Source organism: Arachis hypogaea, chromosome 2, assembly GCF_003086295.3.
Source record: "Arachis hypogaea cultivar Tifrunner chromosome 2, arahy.Tifrunner.gnm2.J5K5, whole genome shotgun sequence".
Lineage (NCBI taxonomy): Eukaryota > Viridiplantae > Streptophyta > Magnoliopsida > Fabales > Fabaceae > Arachis > Arachis hypogaea.
This window is the reverse complement of record NC_092037.1, coordinates 84760849-84783737: the sequence shown is the minus strand read 5'-3', so window position 1 is coordinate 84783737 and position 22889 is coordinate 84760849. Positions and strand designations below refer to the sequence as shown.

The 22889-nt window shown below is 35.4% G+C and overlaps 2 protein-coding genes and 1 pseudogene across 3 annotated transcripts; all 3 read right to left on the bottom strand.

Annotated features, from left to right (window-relative positions):
- Positions 1 to 6397: 6397 nt before the first annotated feature.
- LOC112748564 (uncharacterized) lies at positions 6398 to 9010 on the bottom strand. Its single transcript, XM_025796794.3, has 4 exons — positions 8861 to 9010; positions 7996 to 8375; positions 6920 to 7005; positions 6398 to 6794 (listed from the first exon to the last, which is right to left on the bottom strand). Coding segments are annotated over exons 1-4 (504 nt in total). The 5' UTR covers positions 8898 to 9010; the 3' UTR covers positions 6398 to 6793.
- A 104-nt stretch (positions 9011 to 9114) lies between these two features.
- LOC112748548 (uncharacterized) lies at positions 9115 to 14132 on the bottom strand (annotated as a pseudogene).
- Positions 14133 to 15229: 1097 nt separating this feature from the next.
- On the bottom strand, positions 15230 to 22512 carry LOC112748515 (probable proteasome inhibitor). Of its 2 annotated transcripts, XM_072219149.1 has the most exons (11): positions 22119 to 22512; positions 21091 to 21262; positions 20281 to 20427; positions 19292 to 19378; positions 18479 to 18556; positions 18336 to 18370; positions 18186 to 18240; positions 18000 to 18089; positions 16745 to 17479; positions 16174 to 16233; positions 15230 to 15507 (listed from the first exon to the last, which is right to left on the bottom strand). In XM_072219149.1, exons 1-9 carry the CDS (start codon positions 22291 to 22293, stop codon positions 17419 to 17421), a joined length of 900 nt encoding a protein of 299 aa, XP_072075250.1. In that variant the 5' UTR covers positions 22294 to 22512; the 3' UTR covers positions 15230 to 15507; positions 16174 to 16233; positions 16745 to 17418. The 2 variants fall into 2 exon arrangements, with proteins under 2 accessions (XP_072075250.1, XP_072075249.1); XM_072219148.1 differs by lacking the exons at positions 15230 to 15507; positions 16174 to 16233; positions 16745 to 17479 and having other exon boundaries at positions 17645 to 18089.
- Positions 22513 to 22889: the final 377 nt, after the last annotated feature.

The window sequence follows — 22889 nt, the reverse complement described above, 5'->3', positions numbered from 1 at the left end:
CCTTACCAATAGAAACAAACTAGAAAATATGAAAGAAAACACAAGTAAATCGGCAAAAATCTACTTGAATAAACTTGCCCATTCCTTCAAGCCCTGTACAACGAGTAAGAGCCATATCCGCAGGATACTGAGAAACATGATCTGCAAGCTCGGCAAACGGAAACTGATCGCTCCATAATGAATGCAAGTTGGCACCAGGTAGAAAACCATGCAAGCGACGCTGCCTTTCAAAAACAGACCTCACAGTAGCACTCTGATCACCCTCAAAAATCACTTCTAAAGACTTTTTTGACTCAGTCCTAGTCCTTTTTGGAGAAGGAGGAACCTGAGCAGCAGAAAAGGCAACATCCCCATCCGTATCTTTCACAGCACCAGAAACACTGACACCTTTCTTACCCTTCTTCTTCCAATGCGCTTGGAACTTGGCGGCATTCAGATTCGGCAACCTCCTACCTACAATATAAAAAAAAAATAAACAATACAAGGTCAACAACCACGAAGCTAAAGAAAATAAAAGCACAAAAAAACAGAGTTACCTATGTACAATTCCAGCCCTTTAACGTCATTTTCGGCTTCAAATTTCAATAAATTGGGAATACACAAACATTCCCGCAGCAAAATTTTCGATAAGAAACTCTAACAGACAGTCATCTTCCTCACTTTTCTCATTTTCTTCAAGAATTTGTAAAGGTTCTGAGCACCAGATCAAAGGAAAATTTTCTATCATCTCGCCATCTAAATAAAAAGGATATACAGACTCCAAAGACCAAACCTTGACGAACATTGACTTGAAATTCTTAAAAGAGGATTTATATAACAAGAAGAGGGAACAACCAGGAAAACTACTTAAACAAACCCATAACCCCTTACGAACCCCTTTAGACTGAAACAAGGTAAAGAAAACATTCAGTGAAAGGGAAAAATCCAGAAAACCCATCAAGACCTCGAAAGCGCGCAGAAAAGCCCATGAATTCGGATGTAACTGTGATGGGGCACAGTTCAACTGAGTTAAAACCCTACACTCAAAATCTGAAAATGAAAACCTCACATGCAGCTCAGTCAAACAGGGGATATACCATATAGAAGTAACTCTAGTCCCCCCGCCTCTCACAAACCATCTCCTCGCTAGAACAAGGGATCAGCTCAACACAGATATTAGACCCACTCCTAACAAACCTTGGAACATTTAAAAAACGAAGCGACTCCAGATCACAAAACGACAAAGCACGAGTCTTCACGTCATCGTGAACCCAATGATAAGGATTTTTCTTTTTTACTTCAACAACCTTCACATTTTCATTCTCCTTCTCTTTGACCATTCTTTTAGAGATTAATAAGAAGGAAGAAATAAAACAAAGCAGGAGAGACCAAAAGACAGAAAATTAACCTCCGTAAGACATGTCTCTTGAGAACTTATCGAAACCTTTTTGCAAACTGAAGTTTGTGTTCCGAAAACGACGCAGGTTTAATTGCAACCCACTATTTTAGTGGGAAGTTGAAACAGCAACAATTATGCACCCAAATTCAAAACGGTCTGGTTCCATTATAGCTAAGCATGTAAATTTATTGCAGCCCAATTTACAAGGCAAAAACCTTTTTAAATTTAAATCTACTTTTATTTTTCTTAAACCCATTTCTTTTACAGCCCAAAACACACGTTGAGCTTGGGGGCTCCAGTATCTCACCTTAAAATGCCGAGGTATAAATCCAACAAAAAGTTCAACTTGCTGCAACCACACCAAGTCAAGCTTGGGGGCTGTGTACCGTACTTCCATAATCTCGGATGAAACCGAGCAATACCTTGGCATGACGACTCTATTCCAACACATCACTCTCCGTAGATCTCAAACTCGGAACGTCCCACTCAATCTCGGACTCAAATCACCACGATCTCGGACCTTATCAACCAAAAATCTCAGAAATTAACCGACCACAAAGCAAACAGACTAGGTTATAAAGCCAGGCCTAGGATTTAAATGAAAAACACACAACATACTTCGAACTACACCTACTATCACTTATATCCTTTATTTAGTTTATTCTTTCACTGACTTGGGCGTCGGAGTCCTTTTTGCAGGTATTACGCTCGGGTCCGAGTTCATGAGAATACAACCTACCCAACCAAGATCACCGAACTCACCTCGATCAACAAGGAACCGACATATAGCTCGGCAATAGTATCCTTGCAAGAACAGTCTTTAAATTTAATAATTTTATTATATTATTTTTTAATTTTTTTAATTATATTTCTTAAATTTTAACAATTATTAATATTTTTATTTAATTTAAATTTAAAAAATACAAATATTTAACATCGGTAAGTAACTATTTTTTATATTTTACATTTTTTAGAAAATTAGTCATTCAAGTTACTTTATTCACGTTATTTTACTTTTATGTGTAACTACTAATATTCGTTATTGTATTTTAGTGCTCTTTATTATTATGTGGTTTATAATTGCGATTCTTTATTCTTTTGACAAAGTAAATAATCATTCATTTATAGTTTTAGTTTTTTATTTAAGTTTTTTTGTTTTACTTTTTACTATTTACAAAAATTTAAGATTTTTTTTTTCACAAAATCTGCACCTTCAATTATTTTATTCGTTAGTTTCACAAAGAACATGTACTATCATAGGCATTAGTAGAAATTGATATTTAACATTATATTAACATTTCAAATCATTAATGGTATTTCTCGTGTGATTAATTTGTTTGTATTTATTATTATTATTATTATTATTATTATTATTATATATATATATATATATATATATATATATATATATATTCATAATTAGGGGTGGCAAATAGGGCAAACTTTATCGGACTGGCCTGCGTAACTCGCTAGACCGGTTCGCGTAACTTGTCAAAAAAGGTAGGTTGGATTGAAAATTTGAGACAACTAAACTTAAAAAGCCCGTCTAATCTGTATTGCCTAATCCATGGGCTTTGACGGGTTTCGACAGGACGGAGTGGGCGTTCCCTCCGGGTTAGGCGTTTTTTTTTTTTTTGCCAGGGTCTTTTTTTATAAATTTTTATGATGTTATTGATCTACAAGAGGATAAAAATGATAATTGAAGATGTTCTAAGTTATATTTTGAATTATGCTTTATGTTTGATTGATTATAAACTTGAAGATGTTTAATTATATATTTTGGACAATATTTATTTTGCTTAGGACAATATTGATTTTATTATTTTGTTTCAAACAATTTGGTTTATAATTATGTTTATTACATATTTATGATTATAAAGACTTTAATGTTTGTGAATTTAAAAATTATAATTTTTTTTATCTCTTTAGAAATTATAAATTTATTGAAATGATTGTGAAATTATTATATATATTGTTTAATATTTAATGGTTGATAAAAAAAATTTGACGGACTTAACCCGCCAGTTCGCCGCTAGACGAGGTAGAAAAGGAATTCAGGACCGCCTCACTAGGCAAGGCAGAACGGAATAGGTCAGATTTCTCCATTTACCACCCCTATTCATAACACATATAAAATAATAAGACATACAACACACAAAATACTTTTGATACACATCTAAAATTCATTCAAATTTGTGTTTATATCTTTTTTACATAAATAATTTTTTAAGATATCCAAAATATTAAGATAACTTATAAAATACTTTTAGTACACATCTAAAATTCATCAAATTTGTGCTTATATTTTTTTAACATAAATATTTTTTTAACACAAATAATAAGAAAAAATTTATTCTCTTTTGTTGTATTGGTTTGGGAACAGCTCAATATAATATATAGCATTTCTTCTACAGTAAAGTCCAGAAACAAGGTTGTTAAACAAATTTTTTGAACTACACGTACAAAACTAATAAAATAAAAGAACAATGCTAGGAAACCAAAATGGTATTAGCAAAAAATCAGCCAAATATCTTTGGGTGAATCCGAAATCTCTACGAGTTAATATATATGAATGTTTCTTCTGCTAAGTATCAGAATGTTTCTTTTTCATACTAAATGGATTTTTTTTTATATATTTTTCGAATTTTTTTATATTGCAAATGTGAATGTCTCTATTTCTTTAAGAATTTCATATTTTTTTAAAAAAATTTTATAGATATTTAATTATTTTTGCTAAAATATAACTGTATATTTCTTTTATTAAGTATTAGGATGTTTTTTTTTTCATACTAAATAAATGTTTTTTTTATATTTCTATAATTGTGTAATTTGCGGTCTCTTTAATCATTAAAACGACACCTAATATCTCAAAACACAGAGAGCAACGTCGTGATGATGATGCGGCTAATCTTCTGTTCCTCCTTCAATGCCTTCTTAAGAATCTTCAGCTGTTTCTTGCTCGAGAAGCTTCCCAAATCCGAAAGCAACTCATCATCCTTGTGCCAACCAAGAACACTCCAATCAACCTCCTTGCTCTTCTTCTTCGAATCCTTCCTCGGAGAGCACCAGAAACACCCCGCTCTTCGAGGTGGCGAAAGAGAAGGTGAAGACGCCGAACCAGAATTCTTCACTTTCACTTTGTTCTTGTTATTATTATTGTTACCCTTTTTCGCTGGTTTGAACATTGAAGGCAATGAACTCTCTTCAGACCCATTGGAAGAACCAGAACTAGATGAAACAGAATCAAATTTAGATTTTGACTTTAACCCATTTCTCTTATACGAAGAATCGGAAGGTGAAGAGACACACCCCTGTTGATTTTCTGACAGCAGCGCGGTGGGTGGTGGCCGGAAAAGACTTGAGCTTGCGGAAGCAAAATTCGAGGTGGGAGGGAAGAATGGAAGAAGTCTGTATGTGTGATTGTTAGAGGTGGGTAGGTTAATGTGAGAGAAAAGATGAAGATTTTTATAGGTTTCAATTAGGTTTACTTAATCAATTTTAAATTTTGATTTTGTTTAATTTTTGGCTAGTAACCTTTTGTTCCATATACTTTTCCAAAATAAAAATCTCCTTATACTCAAAGAAAAAGAAAACATTGTTTGTCATAAAGCAAATGTGACTGTTAGGCTAATGTTCAACAGTGTTATTGTATACATTAATTAACATATCTAAAATTATAAAATTGTATATTAAATAATTTTTTAACACATTCTAAACTCAACCAAAAATAATTATGTTTATTATTATAAAAAAAATCATATATATCCGTCTTAAAATCGAAAAAATTAATTTTAATAGTATTATTTTAATTTTAATTTAGTTAGAGTTTAATTTTAGTTTGTTATTTTTATTTTGTTTGGTTTAAATTTAAATTTAAATATTCTAATTTTAAGGAGACAAAATTTAAAATTTTAAATATATAAGAAAAAATTTGAGACATAATATTTAAAAATAATTATTATAATAAATAATTACAGATTAAATGATGAATTATGATGGATACTACTTACACCAAAAAGTTATTTACTATGGACAAAGTATAGGAATGTTGTTAGTGCCATGTGAGATCGACAACAAATCCAACCGCACAAGTTCTTCAGTTACTACTTACTCAGATCCAAAACTTCAGTTTAAAGTCAAGTCCAAAATAAATAAAAATAGACTTCAGAGTAAAGTTCAACTTGCACCGGATGATTAGCATGTAAGTACTTGTTTGGTTTAAATTTTCATTATGTATTTTTCAATTATTTTCAGAAATTTTTTAAAAAATTGTGAAAATAATAAAATTTTATTTTTCATTTTTATATTTTATTTTTAGAATTAAGATAAATAAATAAGAAACAGAAACGCAAACATTGTCCTTAATGTTTTCCGAAAACTATGTAGCTTTGTAAACTTTGTTATGCAACAAGGGTCTTGTTTTTTGGTTGGAATAGGAACTTGTTTAAGCATCAGCATGCCTAGGTCGCATTAATTGTTGTTAAATTCTGGTGCTGTGAATATATGGAAATTGATGCTTCAACAATGGATGACATCACATAGAGAAGTTAAGTCCAAAGAAAGAGCATGGCAGCTGCATGAAGAAGTAGATGAGATATAAAGTAGAAATAAAGGATGTAAAAAGAAAGCAGAATCTTTTCCTGCTTTCAATTGATAAGGAAAATGAGCCAATCCAAAACTGAAGTGAATAATTCCTACATTATGCTACTCTGTATATTTCGATAATATTTTGATTTACTGTAGGTTTGAATAATAACTATTTCGATTGTGAATTATATTCTATCAGCCTTTATATTTTGGGAGATGGAAGAAAAGATAGATGAAAACAAACAACTCATCTAGTCATCTCTAAAATTATTAGGACAAATTGCAAGCCCTTCTTCCTTCACCATCACCACCATTGTTCATCTCCCATTGCCACTTGGCGTCTTCAACACAAACAAATTAAAAATTCGTAGCTTTGATCTCATTGCAGTGAGTTTGCAAGCATTTTTGTATAGAAAAATATGGACTTGCAGCAGTTGGAACAGTATCATTCTTAACCTCATGAGAGTATTGAGTAATGAGTATTCAGACATTATTAAAAGTTACTTTTTACATACAAACATACAGGATTTCCTCATGTAAAATTTGAGTTATCTCAGCTTTGTTACAACAGCAAATCAAATGAATTCAATTTCGGATGCTCCCCAGTTAAACTTGTCACTGGGAGTGGGGACTGACAAATAATTCAGTATAAAGAGAAAGGAACGTTAAAGCGTTGTTCCTTTCAGTTGGAATCTGGCAAAGACACCACATCATCCTCAAAGAGCTTGACCTCGCACAATCTTCCACCTGCTTCATCGGCAAATGCTATCTTTTTCCTTTCTTTTCGCACTACCTCTTGGGCCGCTGGAGGACCACCTTCACTTAATTTCTGCATTTAATCAAGGATCCAATAATGAATCAAACATGAAAAAGGAAATAGAAAACCATATAAACTTGTTTTAAAATCAGGAGCTTCAAGTCTATTAATACTATGACCGAGGAAGAAGAACATACCATCGGTTGCAATCCCTTGCCATGAAAGACAAGCATCGTTTTGCAGCTTCTTCAGCTCTTGTGGCATTTTTAACAGCCATTCTTGCCTGAAAAATCAATTATCGATAATTAACAACAAATATCAAAATACATCAATTGACAAGTATGGCTCCAGCCCTAAATAGCAAGAGCAAAAGCTGAAGTCACTATAATCTGCTCAGTACTAATCATAGAAGGAGTGTGTCATGAGCCACAGAACATGAAGGGAAGATATTACAATTACAATAACAATTACTGTAATGAAGACAGAGTTTTACGAAAGGAGCCTAAATAATCATTTAGAACAGAAAATCCTCTGGTAAGATCATGTGTGATGTGTGTTACACTATAGAGAGGCCAAAGATGAAAGATCCAACAAATATCACAAACTTGCTTGTCAAAATCTATCATTAGAATTGCAGCATAGATAGCACATTGCCATAAAGATTTGGTTTCCTCCCTCTTTCCAGATTGCAGAACAAGCAAGATCTACAAGAACTAATCTAGTGTTGCAAAGCACACACAAGAGACACCATATATACTATACAAAGTATTCTCATGGAACAACTACTCGAATTAAAGCTTCTAAAATTTTTCAACGAGGGTATAAACCTATTCCAAAAATGTCAAATGTATACTTCCAAGCGAAACTTTGATTAGTTGGCCTTTTATTTGTTTATAAAAAATACTATTTTTATTTGAGATGTTTATTTGTAATGTACTATGCAAGCTCTAACTTCACGATTTGATCCTTTAGAGGATAAAGCTTGTGTTCCTTTCAGGAATTTCAGCCTTCGACCTCATGCTTCACCAAAAAAGAAAATAACTCTTAAATGTAACCAAGACAAGAATTGTTCATAGTTTTACCAATTATACAAGCATAGAGATTAATTGTACCATATTTAGCCATCATAGCATTTTCTTCTTTTTTTCATTTTTCTATCATCAGAGCACTGATATAAGCTTCATGCGAGCTACAAGGATATAACAAGGCTTCAATTCAAATTTCCAATATTTAAGCAAAATCCTTTAAGATAATAGGTTTCGGATTATCATACCTCATTTACTTTATATCTCAGTGATGTATTTAGACAGAACTCAGATCGTAACATGTCATCCACAATTTCCTTCATTGACTTCAATTCCTTTGTGAGTTTCATTGTCAAACATTCTACATCGTGCATCTGCTGCTGTGAAAATGCTATGGCACTCTTAGAGCAACTCTGAACAGAGTTAAACCCTATGCGGTTGGCCGGGCGAGGAGGACTCTTGAAAATCCCTTTAGGCTGGGAACCTCTTTTAGAGGTCTTAGGAGTAATAATAATTTTGTCGGGGCTATCAGTGAATCCTGATCTCATATTACCATTAAGCCCTTCATCAGCATCACTCTTATTAGTCTGCTCACCATATTGTAGTTTACCCTTGCAACTTGAATGCACTGTATCCCAATATAAGGATCAGGATGTAATAAAAAGAAATAGCATATATAGAAAGAACAAAAAGTCTAATTATATTTATGATAAAACAATAACCCATCAAACACACAATACGCAAAAAGGAGAATTATTGAATGAACATCTATGTTGTATTTTATTCAATAGAAAAACCCAAAGCCACTAACTAGAAAACCATATATTTGACAGAGAAATGAACTCACAACACACAAGATTTCTGGAAAAAGCATTTTACTTTCAAGCCTTGTATGCCTTCTTCACCATCACCATCATGGATTAAATTTTCAGTTATTAGGATTACTTCTCATGTAGTGAGTAGCTAGCTATACAACAGATTTCTACTCTTTCAACAGTCATGATTTTCTAAGAAGTTATTTCCTTTTTCATGGTAGTTCACTTTGTATTTCAATTGGCATTTATGATCTAGATCACTACATAAAATGTTAAAACTAAATTCTTAGGCACTTACTCAAATTGTTTTTCTGAATTAGATGTACGGACTCCATGGCTTTATATATGAGTTGCAAGCACTGCGCTGCTGGCGTATTTATAGACTAAAATTGTGTATATATATTATGCTAACAAGAATTCAAGGAGTGGAGTTATTATTTGATAAAAGTGCGTATAAATTTAAAGTACTCACTGAGTACATTTTAACTACTTTGATTGTTAGAATATAATTAGGATCAATTAGTATATCTGAATATTTATTATTATAAAATATTTTCGATTCAACGTGTCAAATTTAAATATAAAATTGTGCATCGCACCGTTTAACACTAGTAAAACAACAAATTGCACATCATGAGATGATGTGTTCTATTGTATCACATCATACTATGTTTTCTCCCTAAACATCCAATGTTGTTTAGAGGCAAAAGCCAATATCCAGCAACTAACAAAATATCGAAATCTATAACCTATAGAAAGTTTAAGACTGCTGAGAAATGGCACTAATAGCAACCGAAGATACAGAAATTCTCCTTACAGGACGAGAGGACTTCTTCACATAAGAGGAATTCCACTCCCCACCATCTTGAGAATAATAGTCCATTGGATATTCACCACCAAAATCGCTCTTTCCATTTCCATTTTCATCTTCTCCACAGCTACACTCACAAGAAGAATCACCACTCTTCTGGCAACTTACACCACCATCTTCACAACCTTCCTGCACCTTTGCCACCAACACATTTTTCTTCTTCTCCCACCAGCCAGGTATCACCCCCAACGCGATCTCTGCCTCGAAGGGATTGAGCACTGGTTTCCCAAAAGCATCACCCCAATCAATCGATAACCGAGGACAAGCAATCTGAATCCAAGCATCCACGGAGTCCTCAAACAATGCAATCCTTGCAGGGCTAATCTCAGACATCAAGAAAACAGTATAAAAGAACCCTTTTTCCTTCATATTCTTTTCCAATCTCTCCAGAATCTTAGGATTCCCTTGCCTACCCAATGTCCCCAAAACAACACCCCAATTCCGAGCTTCCTCCCTCGCTCTCAAAATCGCACCTTTCCTAGATTCCTTCATTCCCACGTGATCATACTCTTCCAGAAACAACTTTCCAATGTAAGGGTCATACCTAAAAGCTTTAATCCCAGGATTAGCTATCATGATCGCCTCAAGATGAAACCTTCCATCAGCTACAAATACCAAAACGCTATTCTCAGGATTCTCACTAAACGAATCCATTAATGAAACCTTGGGAGCAGTGCAGCCAAGAACCTCACCGGCCGAAAGAGGCTTGGACTGTGGTACCAAAACACTAAACCCTGATTTCTCCAATTCCGGCTTCGCAGCCCTAATTGCAGATGCAAACTGAATAGTACCAGCTAATACAAGGTTCTGGGCGCGAGATTCGAGGTTCAATTTAAAGGTATCAACCAAATGGGAAACGTCGATTTTGATGTCGACGAAGACGTAGAGACAGGGGATGGTGGTGGAATCGATGGGGACAAGGCAGCTGTGGCCATAGTGGATGAGGAGGTCGGCGGAGAGCGCAGCGGCGGAGAAGTCGTCGACACAACAAGCGCCGTAGGTGACATCACCGAGAACGTAGCAGCGGTCGACGGCGGCGAAGGCAGTGAGGATGTCGGAGAGAGGGAGGGAGTACATGAGGAGGCCCTCGGGGAACTGAAGGGCAACGCGCTTGGCGCCGGTGGAAAGAACACGCCAAACGCATTTGTGGACCTCGAAGTTGTAGTTGTGAGGGAGAACGGAGATGGCGGCGTTGAGGGCTGCGTCGTTGAGGATGTAATCGGGGATTTGGTTCTTCACAAACCGCTTCGGCGTTGGCTTTGGCTTAGGTTGCTCCACCTCCATCGACCAATCAACCTTCTTCTCTCTCTAATCAACAACCAAGAGAGATCAAAATCAAACAGAAATCAAACATAAATCAACAACCAAGAGAGATCAAAATCAAACAGAATAATCAACAATCTGAATTCTAACCTAAATAAAACATATAAACCACGTGAATATTTCATAAGTTATTATGAGCCCGTTTAGGAAGTAGCAGAAGCTACTTTTTTTTACTTTTGGATTATGAAAAGTCACCGCGTGTTTGGCACAATTTTAGGAAAAGCTTTTAACTTTTTAAAAAGTTAATTTGCAGCTTTTTGAAGAAGTAGAAATATATGCAAGGTTCTAAAAACCGAACCGGTCATTGAACCGTTCTAGTGATTGGTTCACTGGTTTATTGGTCCAACCAGTTCAACTGTGGTTCAACCGAAATAGCCGTTTTATAATAAAATAATAAATAAAATATAAATAAACACACCAAGATTAACAAAAATCAACTATATTTAACTAAGATTAACAAAATTTTCAAACATAATTTTAACAAGATAAATTAACAGTTTTCAAACCAATTTTAACAAGTTCAGCACAATGATTAATAGCAAAAAAAAAGGCTAGCACTGTCAACTCTCCAATTGCTCAATAACCTCCTTTCCTTCCCAACACCTTCAGAGTAATCTCTAGCTCATCCCACACTAAGTTATATCAATTAGAAATTATCAAACCACATTCATTTTGTATGCCAAAACGTTTTAACATGGAAAGCTTTATTGCAAGAATGCAAGTCGGTGTGCAGGTCCTCAGACAGCTAATCAATACAAACATTCAAGTAAAAAGAAAGACAACACAGCAACAACACAACAAAGAATCAAAGGAACATTTAAAACACAGCAACAACACAACACCTATAGGAATATTTAAAACAAAGCAACAAAGAAAGAAATATCTAAGAATCAGCATTGTTGAGAACAATAACTTGAACGTGTATGCTTAAAGAATCAAAGGCTAAGTTTCACTTGGAACTGAAGAACACCCAAACGAAGGAAACTTCAATAACAGCTTAAACCAAAATTCACAATCCCTTTAAATTGAAGCAGCAAGCAACTTGAGAACTAAAGCAAGGTTAACAAGGTTAAGCAATGAACTAAATCAGCGTAATTTTAACAAAGATTAACTGAAATAAATCAACTAATTATTCAATGATTCAATCCAAAATAAGAAAACAGTATAATACACCACAGGAGCAGAGCTAATTAATGATTTAAATTTCAATCTGAGTAGCACTAACAGAATCCAAAAAAAATAAAAATTCCAGCAGAATCTCAAAAAAATCATTTAATAATGCTTCAAATGGGTGTTGACCCGTATACGAATGGTGTTGCTGAATGAAATGATGTAGAACCAACAATTAATCATACTTCAAGTAATAACAGCAAGGTTTAGAAGTTAGAACCAACAATTAATCATACTTCAACAATTATTATTACAACAAATTAGGTTTATACCTAGGGTTAGTGGAAGACAGAGAAGAATGCAGAGCTGGCGGCGACAGGAACAGTGACTGGGGTAGAAGGGTCGAACAGAGCTGGCGCTGGCAGGAAGACACTCGCGACGGCAACTGGCGCTGGCGGTGGCTGCGATTTTGACGGCTGAAAGGAAAGCTTGTTGTGCGAACAGAAAGCTAGCACCACGGGTCTGTGCAGGTGAGTGACTTCCACGGACCTTGCGACAGCGACGGTGGCTAGACGGAGGTTGCGCCGGAAGCTCGTGGGGGATACTGAACGTGGTGAGACCGTGAGAGCGAGAGGTGAGAATGGAGGGAGGGGAGGCTCGAGAGTGGGTGTGTGCAGTGCAAGGTTCTGAAAACCGGACCGGTCATCAAACCGTTCTAATCACTAGTTCACTGGTTTACTGGTCTAACCGATCCAACCAGTGGTTCAACCGGAAAAATCGTTTTAGAATAAAATAATAAATAAATTATAAATAAACATCCTAAAATATCTTCTAAATTTAAAACACTACACAAAAAACATCAACCAAATTTATATGATATTATCAAAATACAAACTCAAAAGTTAAATAGTAAAAAAAAATATCTAAATATTAAATTTTGACTTTGAGGGTTAACAGGAGACAAAGGATTATCAATTTCAAAAGAATGTTGAGCTAATTCAATTAGAAAATGTTGATCATTCTGTGGTATTATGCTAACTGAACATGAACTTGAACCTTGCAAGATGACCTTTTCGGTTTAATCTTAGACAGCGTTGCGTTCATCTGTTGTAAGAGAGCTCTCTTAGCAAGAGATTCTTCTTGCTGAGCAAACCATAAACGGGATCTAGTGTTGTTTCCAAGTTGAGGTATCAACAAAACAAGTAATCATTGAATAAGAAAGCATAACATATCACCAACTACCTATACGCTAAACTTGTACTCTACTCATTCAGCAACAACCAGCATTTGATTTGATTTCCATTTTTGGCATTCAGCAACAACCATTACAAAAGAGCAGCATAACAACAACCGGCAGCACAACAAAGGAAAAAAAACAATGAAAGTCACAAAAGAAATTAGCAATCCTAATCCTGTTTCGTACATTTAATTACTCATAAACAAAACTCAACTCTACCTAAATTGTTAATTTAACCTTGGTCTTATGGAATCATAAATAGGAATACATTACATTGCTCTTTCTTCTAAAATTCAAGCAAAAACAAAAAGGAATGGTTTTAGTAGTTTAGTACTTGTTTCAGCATTCGAACAGTGTAAATTGATCCAAAAACTCATGTTATTCTGTTGCTTTGTTCTCTAAGGAATCCAGTGAACCTTAGGCTCCCAACCCCACAACCTTCACACCCACTTGTCGCATCACTTTGCCATTTAAAACCGTAAAACAAACATTTCTGATTGATACAAATGATCATATAACAGAGTAAGTTTATTTTAATATACATGATTTAAGTATTTAACACAGTAAGTGAGTCACAGAGCAATCAGAAGTCAGAACCATACATACAAATACAAGACAGAGTAAGTGAGTAACAGAGCAACCAGCAAATACAAGACAGTATCAAACTTCAAAGTTCAAACCAAGACTGAAGACCGAAGAAGAAGAATTGAAGAACCAAACTTCAGAACCAAGACCGAAGAAGAATTGAAGAAAAATGGAACAAAAATTGAAGAACAAGACCGAAGACGAGAAGCCACTAACCTGGGTTCCGTGTCGAGAAGCCAGCTAAGATGAAGAGGACCTGCCGAGTTACTGGGTTCCGGACACGGGGAAGAGGAAGAAGCGGCGGTGCTGAGGAGCTGGGGACGGCGGCGGCGCTTAGGAGCTGGGAACGGCGGCGACGATAGACTGATGGAAGGCTAGGGTTCCTTTGGTTCAGAGTTCTCAAGTGACAAATGAAGTGAATGAACGATTGGGGGAAGAGGGGGGTTGGTCACGAGGGGAGTGGATCTGTTTTGTTTATCCGAACCGGATGGTTACCGGTCCGGCCCAACCGGCCGGTTTTTGGCCGGTTTGGTGGTTTTTCAGCATTTTTTCTTTGTGGACGGTTATAGGCGAAGGACCGGACTGTTTGCATCGCCGGTTTCCAGTTGAACCGGCCAATCCAATCCAATTTTCAAAACCATGAGTGCAGTGTGGGTGTCTGGATGAAAGAGTCTTAGGGTTCCATTTGGGGGCCAAGCAAAACGCATTTTTCACTTTTTTTGCAAAATTAAAAAACCGGCCGGATCACGATTCGGTTCGACCGATTGGTTTCCGGCCAGTTTAAAGGTTTAACTTCGGTTTTTGAATTGGACGATTTTGTTTATTGTCCAAACTGTGTTTACTAACGATTCTCGGTTCGACCGACCAGTTCGAACCGATTTTAAGAACATTAAGAAAAATAGAGAAAGAATATACATGTTTTCTTTGGTATTTGTGACATACATTTTATGTTTATGAAATGATTGTTTCGGGAATCATATCATGTATCTAATATGAAAAAATCACACCATCTAAAAAATTAATGAAAAAATTGATTTTCATATAATATCGCATTGTTAAGTTCCAAAGAAATAGCGTTTAAGAATTTTATATAATTACTTTATTTTTTAATTTATTTCAGAGCACATCATATTTGTATAAAAATATGCCTCATTTTCTCACTAGGTTGTTTGAATTACTCTAATCAAATTTTCTCTACAATAAAAAAAAAGTCTAAAATAAAATTTACATGAAAAAGTATAGATAACCAACATTTTTAAACAATGTGTGAACAATGTGAATTAATAAAGTTAAAAGAATAAATTAATCTTAAATTTAATTTGTAACATTAAATTAGAATGTAGTATAAGGGTGTTCGCGGTACGGTTTGATTCAATTTTTAAGAAAAAAGTCATCCGATCCGATCGTCCAATTAAACTGCGGTTCGGTTTGGTTCAATTTTTTTATTGAAGCCATCCGAACCAAACCAAACTAACTAAAATCGGTTTGATTTGGTTCGGTTTGTTCAGTTTTTTGAATCAATTAAAAAAATACTAACATACTATCTCACAAAGTCATAACATTGAAATCGACAAGCACAAATACACAATAGCTAACAACGTATTGGTCTAATGAAATTTAAGGACAAAAGGAATTTAAATACGACAATTAAAGAAGTTTAAAAGTTCAATAGTCAACACAACTAAAAATAAAAATAAATTTCCATTAAAAGATAGCCAAATTATACTGTCTCCTCTCCAGATTGATCGAGTCCTTGAACTTCCCATACAAAATCTTCTTCAGTTCAGCCATCTGAGCAACTTGCTTACACATACATACCCTTTCAGATGAAATGAACAAAAGCACGGTTATTAAAATGTTGATAAAAATTAGTTAACAAAGGAGTTGAATCATGTAAAATTTTTTTATTCACTAGAAAGAAAAATGAGAGGACATGACAACAAAATAATTTATGAGGTTTTGATGTGTACTCTGATATTTATTAAGTTTTGATGTGTGTACTTTTATCTCTTCCAAATTCTTTCATTTGTACTTTTGTCTATTTATTGAAACTCTGATACTTTGTAAAAGTGTAAATCTTTATTATTCCCTCTCCTATGCAATAATGCCCTCTTTTTTACCTACTCTGCATACATAAATTCACAGGCAGTGTTGACGAAACAAATAAGTTATCTATATAGACAAGGAATGCAACAATAAGGGTCCTCCTCCCCCATCAATTTGTTACCATTAACAAAGTTCTGATTTTAGAATAGTAAATTTACAATTGGTGTAACTAAATACTAAATGGAGAAGGTCATGCATCAACTTTGGTCCCTGTTGTGTGAATGCTAACTAGGCTAGATGTTCTTCATGAATTCCATGGATTTCATTAGCACATTATCAGGGAACATAGATCGCATTTAACAGCGAGCTGTGGGTGCGGCCATAGAATAAGAGTATATAAACTGATTTAAAGTTCTCTGATTTAGAGTTAAGCACTTACATATTTGTCAAAGCTGTCATATTGGCAACAAAAGGAGACAAAGATCTTGAAAGCTCCATACTTGTCAAATTTATGAAAACAACAGGAAATCATAAGTAATATCGCATTTACGGAGTACAGTAACATTGGAACTGGAAGGACAAAGTATTGTGCCAAATTAAAAACCAGCAAAAACACAACAACAAATAAAAATCAGCAAAAACACAACAACAAATAAATTAAAAACCAGCAACAATCAGCAACAATACCAACAATGAAGTAATTCAACAAAAGCAATTCAACCAGCAATCAGCAACAATACACTAATTTCAAATCTACTCCAAATTTAATTCTTCAAATCTGCTTCAAATCTGATTTCAATATCTTCCTATCAAGATCCAAAACCAGTTTATCTGATTTCAAATCTGATTTCATACTAAATCACTTCAAAAGTTTCTTATATTATTCTTCCAAAAAAAACTAATAATAACCAGAAGCAGTTTATATTATTTTTCCAACAATACCAAGCTACCAACAATACAAACAGAAGCACTTTCAGTAATTCAAAACGGAAATTAGTTAAATTACATACCTGGCTCGGTGGCTACCGCTCCATATCTGACTTGAATCGGTGGCTGGGTGGGAGGTGCTACATTGTGGGTGGCCAGAAACACTGCTGGGTGAGTGGGTGGTGCTGTGCTACTGCTGGGTGCGAAGGTGGTGCTGGGCTGCTCACTGCTGGCTGGGGCTGGGGCTTCGTTGTGCTCTGTTCACGAGGAGGTCCTGGGAGCAGTGGGAGGAAGGTTCGGAGGCGCTAGGGGGAGAGTTCGGTGGCGCTGCAAGGTGGTGGGAGGAACGGTCTCGCCGGCGCTAGGTGGGTTCGCCGCAGGCCTCGAGAGTGCAGAAAGCGAGAGTGTGGGAAGAGAGTGACTACTGGCTAGGTTTCATTTGGGGGTGGGGTGTGGGGGGCCAGCGGGGGTAAGGGGGTTAAGTTAGGCACGTTCGTTTCGGCCTTTGTGGAGGGAGGGGGTGTTGGTATTTTAGGGTTTTCCCTGACCGGTTCGGTTCGGTTGGGGTTTTCATTATCAGAACCAAAAACCGAACCGTAATAAAATCAGCAAAACATGTTTTTTTCGATTTTCGATTTATTCGGTTTTCAGTTTTTCCGGTTCGGTTGGTCGGTTTAGTTCGGTCCGGATTGATTTTGAACACCCCTAGGGTATACTTTTATTTGATTAGTAATTATTCATGTTTTCAAGATGGTCATTATTTACCTAGCACTCTCCAATTTATCTGGATGAACATTATTACCTTGCCTCGGTGGCCTCTTGAAAAAGAATAAGAGAAATAAGAAAATTTTAATTCAGTCTGTGTGTTTCACACACACACATGATATATTGATTTTGTAGTTGATGTCATATTTAACTATCCCTAACAGCTGCTTTGTTAAAGCCTTAAAGGCATAACTTTTAGCCTTGCGAGGAACATGATCTTAGGTAACTTTTCATCGATAAAAATATGAAAAGTAATAATACAACTGAAGTTTTCAACATTCCACGTAATAACAATAATCCTTTTTCACCAAATATGTTCAGTTCTTCATCAAAAGCCAGCAAGACATGATAGGGAAACACATCTTAACTTTTAATCTAGTTTACATAGTGGTGCAATCACATCCGTTCTTTTAGATGACTATTTACGTGGCCAATATAAAAAGTAGTTATTTTTGCTATAGCTTTATATAATTAGATGCACATGTAAAATTATTTTACGCTGACAATGCATCGAAATTAAATTCTAATAAATAAATAGCTGCAAAATGACGTATAATAAATAACAAACCATACCTCTGAAACCTGTTGGGTTCAAAGCCAGGAACATCAGGTGGGCCAAAGGGATCAAACCGTGCACCCAGCGGAACACCAGGAGGGACTCCCCTATTTTGATTTAAATGAAACCACAGATGTGAGCCTCAAAAATGAGAAATCATAGTAGGAGAGCAATGCAGGAAGAATGAGATACAGATAGCTTACGGTTGTCCTCCGGGGAAAGGGGATTCTCCACCAAACCAACGGGGATCATTAGGTCCTGTTTCCAAGTTGAGAACTCAGCATTGCAAATATTGAGGGGAAACCATGTTTGTTATAATTGTATTTAAATCGGAAATTTTTCCTGATACATACCTACAAGCATACTGCCACCAGTGCCCGGATCACCCCTGAAATCAACAACAAGAGTTTCAACTTAATGAAACACTAAAGAACACTTTAACATGGAGCTAACAACTTTGAAAGAAAAACCAAAAAGTATATTGGAGAAGACATACCATGTAGGGTACACTCCAGCAGGAGGCCCAGGAAAGAGATCACTATCACCAACTGGATTAACGGGAGGATATATAACTCTAAAGAAAACATGAAAAATATTGATCGATGCAAGGTTCAACAATATTATATGAAGAGAAGATAGTGAAGACGGTAAATAACAACGGCATAGCTTGGAAGCAACTAAGTGAACCAATTGCTCCATCAAATATACTAAGTGCATATAAACTGATCTTGACAAACACTAGACACACAAATTAAACAAATGGCACACCATTCCTGTCTACAAGCTAGCAACTGACTATTTGCCTAGGAATCTGGTTTGCATCAGTTGGGAAAATAAATGGACAAGGCTTACTAAAATTATTAAGTCATAAGAGAGTTCAAAGATGAATATGATATCATGGTTAATGTGATTTAAAAATCCTTGACGTAGTAGGAACGGTAATTATATGTAAAACAAATTTGGATCAACTAAAATGAATATTCTTGTAAAAAATAAGAACTCCCTTTAGATAATTTCATGGGATCCATGCCCAACGGGAGTTACTAATCCAAGTGTGAACTCACTTTTTCACTTCACAAGGATACTTATTTTAAAGGATCACAATTGGTGTAGAACATAATCATGCTACATCATTAACACTGCCTACTCACATTACAAACATGGACAATTAACTAAACAACAAAAAATATTTCAATTACTTAGACCCTTCAAAAAATCTCTCCTATTGAGGGAATTCAATCATTCAAGGCTGATAACAGCAGTTTGACAAACTACATTGAAATCATAATATCAATAGGCAAATCCTTACCCAGAGGGATGAATTGGAGCACCACCATGTCCACCAAATCCAACAGGAGGCTCGTGTATCTCTTGCCTTGCTTCTCTTGATCCAGATCTGTAAAGTACAATGATAAAATTTAGTGAAGAGGATATCTGATGAAACAAATCATACATTCAAAATCATCATATGCAAACAATCGTTTAATACAAAGTATGAAAGTACAACCAAAAGTTTGTTTTCAATGTGAGTAGAGACTTTGATTTATACAAGTTTCATATCCTGGCTCGAAATTGTGCGTGTAGGTGCTCAGTACAACATTTTGCACCTGCGCTTGATTGCAGAACAAGGAAAATGAAGTTCAATTCATTTGGTTATCCTACATGGTTTATTTTGTGCACACAAAAGGACAAGGACAGCTGAGTTGACATGTTCACAACCTTGAGTAAAAAGTGAAATATGATTACTCAGCCACAAAATGGGCATCAAACAAAATTTCATTTCCTAGAATTGGATCATGTTTGTTGACTAGGAATCAATCAAGAAATCTGATATATACATAAAACATATAGGCAGGGTAATCAAATATCTTGAATTTCAAAGGGGAAAAAAATCATGCAATTTTCAGTACTACACAACTTAGCACAATGCACACAAAAAAGTCAAAAGAAAAAGGCTTATTAAATAAAACATAACAGAAACTTTCAGAAGAATAAAATATTTCATTGAAAACTGTCTGCAAATCTGGAATCGGTGTAAATAGCTAAAAATGTTGAGAATAGTAACAGAATGCCACAATTACCCATAATCAGTATATTATAACTATACAATGAAATGCATAATGCATATTTGATGGCATATACATGAAACTCAGGAACTACATAAAAGAACAGAAATAGGAAAATCCTAATACTTCTACAAATATATTACAGCATCATTCTAAAGTTGAAAACGAAGAAGGAAGATTTTACAAAAGGAAAAGAAAAAAAGAGGTGATTGAGACATGAAACCATATGTACCGTGGAGGATTACTTGCTGAACTGGAAGTGGAGGAGCTATCTAATTTGGCTAAGATATCCTGATTTAGTCTTCTCACCAGCTGCTCCAAATTCTTGAACTGCTCAGAATAATTGCTGCTTTCATTTGCTATAGTATAATCCCTAACACTGTATGTAGAAAAATCAAAGCACCAGATCATGACATAACCGTAAATTCACAAGAAGTACAATTAACCATAGAAAATTTTAATTTTCACAACATATCCAACACAGGAAAATCTTCACCCAGAAAGAAAAGCAGATAACCTTTGAGCAACAAAACTCAATACACACTTGCTTGAAATTTTCAGCATAGAATGGATATACAAAATATTTCTGGTGGCTTTTTTATTCCCTTAACTATTCTATCTTAATATTTGATGTGACAAAGAAAGGAATGGGGGAAAAGGGTAAAAGTTGACAATACAGAGTACAAACTCTGATTTCAAATGGTTATCAAATCACAATTCAGTACTTCAGTTTTCATTAAAAATCATGAATGGAAATTCTATTTAATTAAAAATCACAATTCAGTACTTCAGTTGTCCCCACCATAGCCATTATATTTTAGTTTCTGGTCTTCCTCTATCAAGAATGAAAAATTCTATTTAATTAAAAAGAGTAATAAAATAATTCATCAACTAATAGAAGCTCCAAACTCCAACGCAGCCCAATTCAACGCAAACAAAGAAAACCAGGTTGGTCAGTTACAAAAATTTTAGTTTTGCAATGCAGCAAATGAAAGCAAAATCTTGAAGAACTTATAGCTTGAAGGGGAAAAAAGTGGCTTACCAAATCTCAAGGTGTGCAGGGTCAGAAGTCCCTTCCTTCAAGGCATCAATGAGTAACTTCTCATTCATAACGAGGCACTTTACCAGCACTTTATTTGAAACCTTTTCTGGATTGACATAAACAAAAGCATATTCTTGGTCTAGTTGGTTCCAGTTCTCTACAGACACCTCCTCTACACACAATCATGAACCACATATTAAAAATGATCAGTAAATACTAATTATAAGCTACAGGCTGCATATATCAATTTGCTACATCTTCTCTTGACACCACAAGGTTATCTTCTAACTTCAGCTTAATTGACTTGATCCTCAGATTAGATTGCATAGCCTAATCCTTTGTCTAGTATGGAAGCCTAATCCTTTGTCTAGATTGCAAGCTCAAATTTACTTTATAATCTAAATAACGAACCTCTGTAATTCACTCAATCAATCACATATCAGTATTTGATGGTTTTCAATAAATCATCAACTCGAGAACAAATAATCTTTTAAAGTACATGTTGAACGGCTAAATACACATATTCAATCTTGATGGATAAAATGTTCCTAAAATATATGAGGATTTGAATTGTATGCACCGCCAGCATAAACGAATCTTAAGTATACATCTAATTATATATTTTCACATTATCAACAATACATGACTCACCTCGTCGCTATTTTTAAAGTCATAAACAGAAACTTCCGATTAGATAATCCGATAAAACTCTCTTACACTGATTAGATGAAAATTGTTCTACATAGCTAGTGCTGCAAACTTAGGGCACGTTTGGTTTGCCTTTTTTACTTTCTCTGTATAGCTAGTGCTGCAAACTTAGGGCACGTTTGGTTTGCCTTTTTTACTTTCTCTGTTTTCTGTTTCTTGCAAAGAAAGAAGTGAAAACAGAAAACAGAATTGTCAATTGTTTTCGCTAAAGAAGAGTGATAATTAATGATATTTGGATATTTCACACAAATATTATCGAAACTAAATGATTTCGTTAAAGAAAAAAGAGAGAACAAAACGGGAATTAGTGAAAGTGTTACCGGTGGAGGGATGCGAGAGGGCGTCGTCGGAGAGGGCTTGGGGGCCGGTGGCGGTGAGGAGGTAGCCGGAAGAGAGGAAGGTGGCGTGAACGACAAACGCTGCTTTGTCGTGGTCGTTTCGAAAGGAAGGCCTCGCAGCCCTTATGACCGCCATCACCGACTTATCCGTAGCCATTGTCGGTTTATGATTCTAACGTTTGGGACACTACGTTTCAGCTTTCAGCTTCCGGAGTGAAGAGGAGTCAACAGTGTGTTGTGGTTCTTTTCTTTCTTTCCTTTGAATTTTGACACAGAAGGTGTTTGTTTCTTCGGAGAGAAGTTGAGCACAAAAGCGAAGCGGTTCGGGGCTAGAGTCTTTAACTCTTTATCCGTCGATATTGGATATGAACGCTACAAACTTAAACTTAGGACTGTATTTATTTAGAGTTTTTTAATTTTGATATAGAAGAGCTTATGGTGTATACCAAGGTTATGGGGGTTTAGGTGTATCATCGACCTGTGATGGCTGCTGAACTAAAATTGGACGGTTCGATTTGAGGAATTGAAATCGGACGATACACTAATCGGTAGGTTCGATTTGTGTCCTGCTACCACGTGGCGAACATGCACATGCTTTTCTTGTTGGCTCCTTTTCAATGTAACTCCATTGCGAGTGTCTCTCCCCTCCCAGCAACCATCACTTTCACTCTCATATCTTTTTATTTGCTCTTCAACCCCACAAGCAGCATTCAATTTTTATCATTATTGGACCACCAAAAACTTAAAAAAAAT

What these genes read in the sequence shown, in the direction of transcription:
- LOC112748515 (XM_072219148.1), bottom strand. Translation starts at nt 22,293, where the DNA reads ATGGCTACGGATAAGTCGGTGATGGCGGTCATAAGGGCTGCGAGGCCT. An exon ending in CCTCTCGCATCCCTCCACCG is followed by an intron (nt 21,263 to 22,118) that starts GTAACACTTTCA and finishes GATTGTGTGTAG; the next exon opens with AGGAGGTGTCTGTAGAGAAC. An exon ending in GCTCCAATTCATCCCTCTGG is followed by an intron (nt 18,557 to 19,291) that starts GTAAGGATTTGC and finishes TGTTTTCTTTAG; the next exon opens with AGTTATATATCCTCCCGTTA.
- LOC112748564 (XM_025796794.3), bottom strand. Translation starts at nt 8,897, where the DNA reads ATGGAGTCCGTACATCTAATTCAGAAAAACAATTTGA. An exon ending in AATTCAGAAAAACAATTTGA is followed by an intron (nt 8,376 to 8,860) that starts GTAAGTGCCTAA and finishes ATTGGGATACAG; the next exon opens with TGCATTCAAGTTGCAAGGGT. An exon ending in TGAGATATAAAGTAAATGAG is followed by an intron (nt 7,006 to 7,995) that starts GTATGATAATCC and finishes TTGATTTTTCAG; the next exon opens with GCAAGAATGGCTGTTAAAAA.